At 45.2% G+C, this 3431-nt stretch overlaps 1 protein-coding gene across 1 annotated transcript; it reads right to left on the bottom strand.

The window, feature by feature from the left end:
• Nucleotides 1-277: 277 nt before the first annotated feature.
• Nucleotides 278-1333, bottom strand: LOC128053504 (glycerol-3-phosphate dehydrogenase 1-like protein). Its single transcript, XM_052646023.1, has one exon. It carries the CDS (start codon nt 1331-1333, stop codon nt 278-280), a length of 1056 nt encoding a protein of 351 aa, XP_052501983.1.
• Between the last annotated feature and the right edge of the window lie 2098 nt (nt 1334-3431).

The raw sequence follows: 3431 nt of genomic DNA, 5'->3' as shown, positions 1-3431 counted from the left end.
GATAGTTCTAATCTTATAAAGTATCAGAGTGGGAGAATTTCAGAAGTAATTTTTAAAAGGGGCCTTGAATTTTGGTTCATAGAAACATCCACAGAACAAGGAAGGAACACACACACACACACTCATTTATGCTAAAAAATGAACCTGTAAAAATGCACAGCACCTGTGATGGGGTTACGGCCACACAAGCATCTTGTGGCCAAATCCTGGTTTCCGTTTGAATCCAGACAAGCAATCAGAAAGGCAGGACTTTCCCTAACATACTGCATGATTCCCGTTATGTATACTCCGGATGATTCTGGAGACAAGACAGCATCTCTTCAACAGGCCTGCCTTCGTAGCAGATCTGGTACACCGCCGTGAACAATGGAAACTTGTCCAGCAGTCCCTGCGGTTTGAGGATGCCGTACACCTCGGTGGCAGTCTGTGGTCCTTGCAGCTTCTGCCCGTTCAGCATCTCCTTCTCCAATTCTTCAACGGTCTTGCCGGTCGCCGCAAAGGCTTCAGCTACCTTGCGGTTCCGGCCCGCGTAGCAGGTAGTGATCAGGTCGGCCACGCCGCAGCTCTCCAGGAAGGTGGCTTTGGACACGCGGCCCTTGCAGAAGATCCTGGCAAAGGCGATCATTTCCATGAGCCCCAGGCGGATGACGGCAGCTTTGGTGTTGTCGCCGCAGTGGAGGCCGTCGCAGAACCCGGCTCCCACGGCCACGATGTTCTTCAGGGCGCCACAAAGTTCAACAGCGTCTGCCTCAGCAACAACTTTAATTCGAAAATTTGGAGTCTGCAGAAGTTCTTTGAAGAGGAGGCCGTGCTCCATTACCTTGCTGCCGATGGTGGTCTCACAGAACTTCTCCGCAGCCACCTCATTGGCAGTGTTGGCGCCCATGAGCACACTGACGTCAATGTCCATCTTCTCTCGGATGATGTCAGAAATGAGCTTCAGCCCCTGGGAACCCTCATCTATGCCCTTGATGAGGCTGATGCCCAGGGCGCCCTTGGGCACTTTCCCAGAGATCTCCTCGCAGATGCTGTTGATGAACTGGTGGGGGATCACAAACACCAGCAGGTCTGCGTCCCACACAACCTCACTGAGGCTGGGGACTGCAATCACATTGTCTGGCAGCTTGTGTCCAGGGAGATATTTTACATTTTCATGGTCGTTATTTATGATGTCTATCAGTTTTCTCCCATTAACCATTTCTTCAAAGACCCACATCTTGACCGTGGAGGCAAACTTCTGAAGTTTCATGACATTATTACCAATTATTCTTGCAATAGCTGAACCCCAGTTCCCCGAGCCCACGATGCACACTTTCAGGGGTGATTCTGTCATGGCCCCTCCGCAATGCTGCAGCCCCTCAAGTGCCTCCCCAGGCTGGTTTGCCGCCTGCCTCCTCCTCCCGCTCTGCCCAGGCACATTCACGTTCACCTAAAAGGTAGCAGGATACTAATATAAGCACAGATAAAAATTAATAGTATTCTGGGGGGAGAGATAAATTAGGAGGTTGGGATTAACATAAATGCACTACTATATATAAAGTAGAGGAACAACAAAGACCTATTGTGTAGCACAGGGTACTATACTCAATGTGTTTTAATAATCTATAAGGGAAAAGAATCTGACAAGGAGTATGTATATATATATATAACTGAATCACTGTGTTGTACATCGAAACTAACAACTTAGTAAATCAACTTCATCTCGATAAAATGAAGAGAAAATTGATAGCATATTATCTAGTCCTTTTTATTGTACTTATGAATAATGTGATGAAAAATCAGCCATGAAGTCAGAATTCAAAGAACTTACCCTTTTAGAAGCATTTAGCTTGAGGTAAAGATGATTTAGCCATGAATATCGATCTTAGCTTGGCCCTGGGGCATCTAAGCCACTGTGCCCACATATATGAACATGAAGCTCTGAAAAACTAACCACAGCTGTGGTGTTGGTGGCTTCTCATCTTATAAATTTCCCCTGATATTTCTGGACTTGCCAGATCTACTGCTGCCTGGAGTCCTGTTCCTAGATCCCTGGGAGCTCCTGGCTTTCCTGTTCTCGTTCAGGTTCTTGCCTCAGGGGCATTTGTTCCAACGATCAGTTTAGATAACTGACCTTTGTCTCAATACCTCAGACAATATTTTATTATTCACACATTTCATTTATCATGTGTGTGCGCAGGCTAAGGTGCTTCAGTTGTGTCCAACTCTGTGCAATCCTATGGACTGTAGCCTGCCAGGCTCCTCTGTCCATGGAGTTTTTCAGGCAAGAATACTGGCGTGGGTTGCTATGCCCTCTTCCAGGGGATCTTCTCAACCCAAGGATCAAACCTGCATCTCTTACATTTTCTGCATGGGTTTTTTTTTCCTTTTCTTTCTTTTTTTTTTACCACTATCTCTACTGGGAAGCTCTACATTCATCACAGTGGTAGCTAGAAGATAGCTATTCTTTCCTCAATAGACTGTTTATTTTAAAACATTTTTCTGGATATAGCCTTCTTTCTTGGGGAAGTAGATAATCACAATGGTGTGATCACTCAACTAGAGCTAGACATCCTGGAATGTGAAGTCAAGTGGGCCTTAGAAAGCATCACTACAAACAAAGCTAGTGGAGGTGATGGAATTCCAGTTGAGCTGTTTCAAATCCTGGAAGGTGATGCTATGAAAGTGCTGCACTCAATATGCCAGCAAATTTGGAAAACTCAGCAGTGGCCACAGGACTGGAAAAGGTCAGTTTTCATTCCAATCCTAAAGAAAGGCAATGCCAAAGAATGCTCAAACTACCGCACAATTGCACGCATCTCATTTACATTGCACGCTAGTAAAGTAACGCTCAAAATTCTCCAAGCCAGGTTTCAGCAATACGTGAACTGTGAATTTCCACATGTTCGAGCTGGTTTTAGAAAAGGCAGAGGAACCAGAGATCAAATTGCCAACATCTGCTGGGTCATAGAAAAAGCAAGAGAGTTCCAGAAAAATATCTATTTCTGCTTTACTGACCCTGCCAAAGCCTTTGACTGTGTGGATCACAAGAAACTGTGGAAAATTCTGAAAGAGATGGGAATACCAGACCACCTGACCTGCCTCTTGAGAAACCTGTATGCAGGTCAGGAAGCAACAGTTAGAACTGGACATGGAACAACAGACTGGTTCCAAATAGGAAAAGGAGTATGTCAAGGCTGTATATTGTCACCCTGCTTATTTAACTTCTATGCAGAGTACATCATGAGAAACGCTGGACTGGAAGAAGCACAAGCTGGAATTAAGATTGCCGGGAGAAATATCAATAACCTCAGATATGCAGATGACACCACCCTTATGGCAGAAAGTGAAGAGGAACTAAAAAGCCTCTTGATGAAATTGAAAGTGGAGAGTGAAAGCGTTGGCTTAAAGCTCAACATTCAGAAAACTAAGATCATGGCATCTGGTCCCAT

Source organism: Budorcas taxicolor, chromosome 9, assembly GCF_023091745.1.
Source record: "Budorcas taxicolor isolate Tak-1 chromosome 9, Takin1.1, whole genome shotgun sequence".
NCBI classification, from domain to species: Eukaryota; Metazoa; Chordata; class Mammalia; order Artiodactyla; family Bovidae; genus Budorcas; species Budorcas taxicolor.
Note: the sequence above shows the minus strand (reverse complement) of the source record. Positions and strands in the feature narration are given on the sequence as shown.

Coding starts and splice junctions, on each gene's coding strand:
- LOC128053504 (XM_052646023.1), bottom strand. CDS start 1,333: ATGACAGAATCACCCCTGAAAGTGTGCATCGTGGGCTCGGGGAACTGG.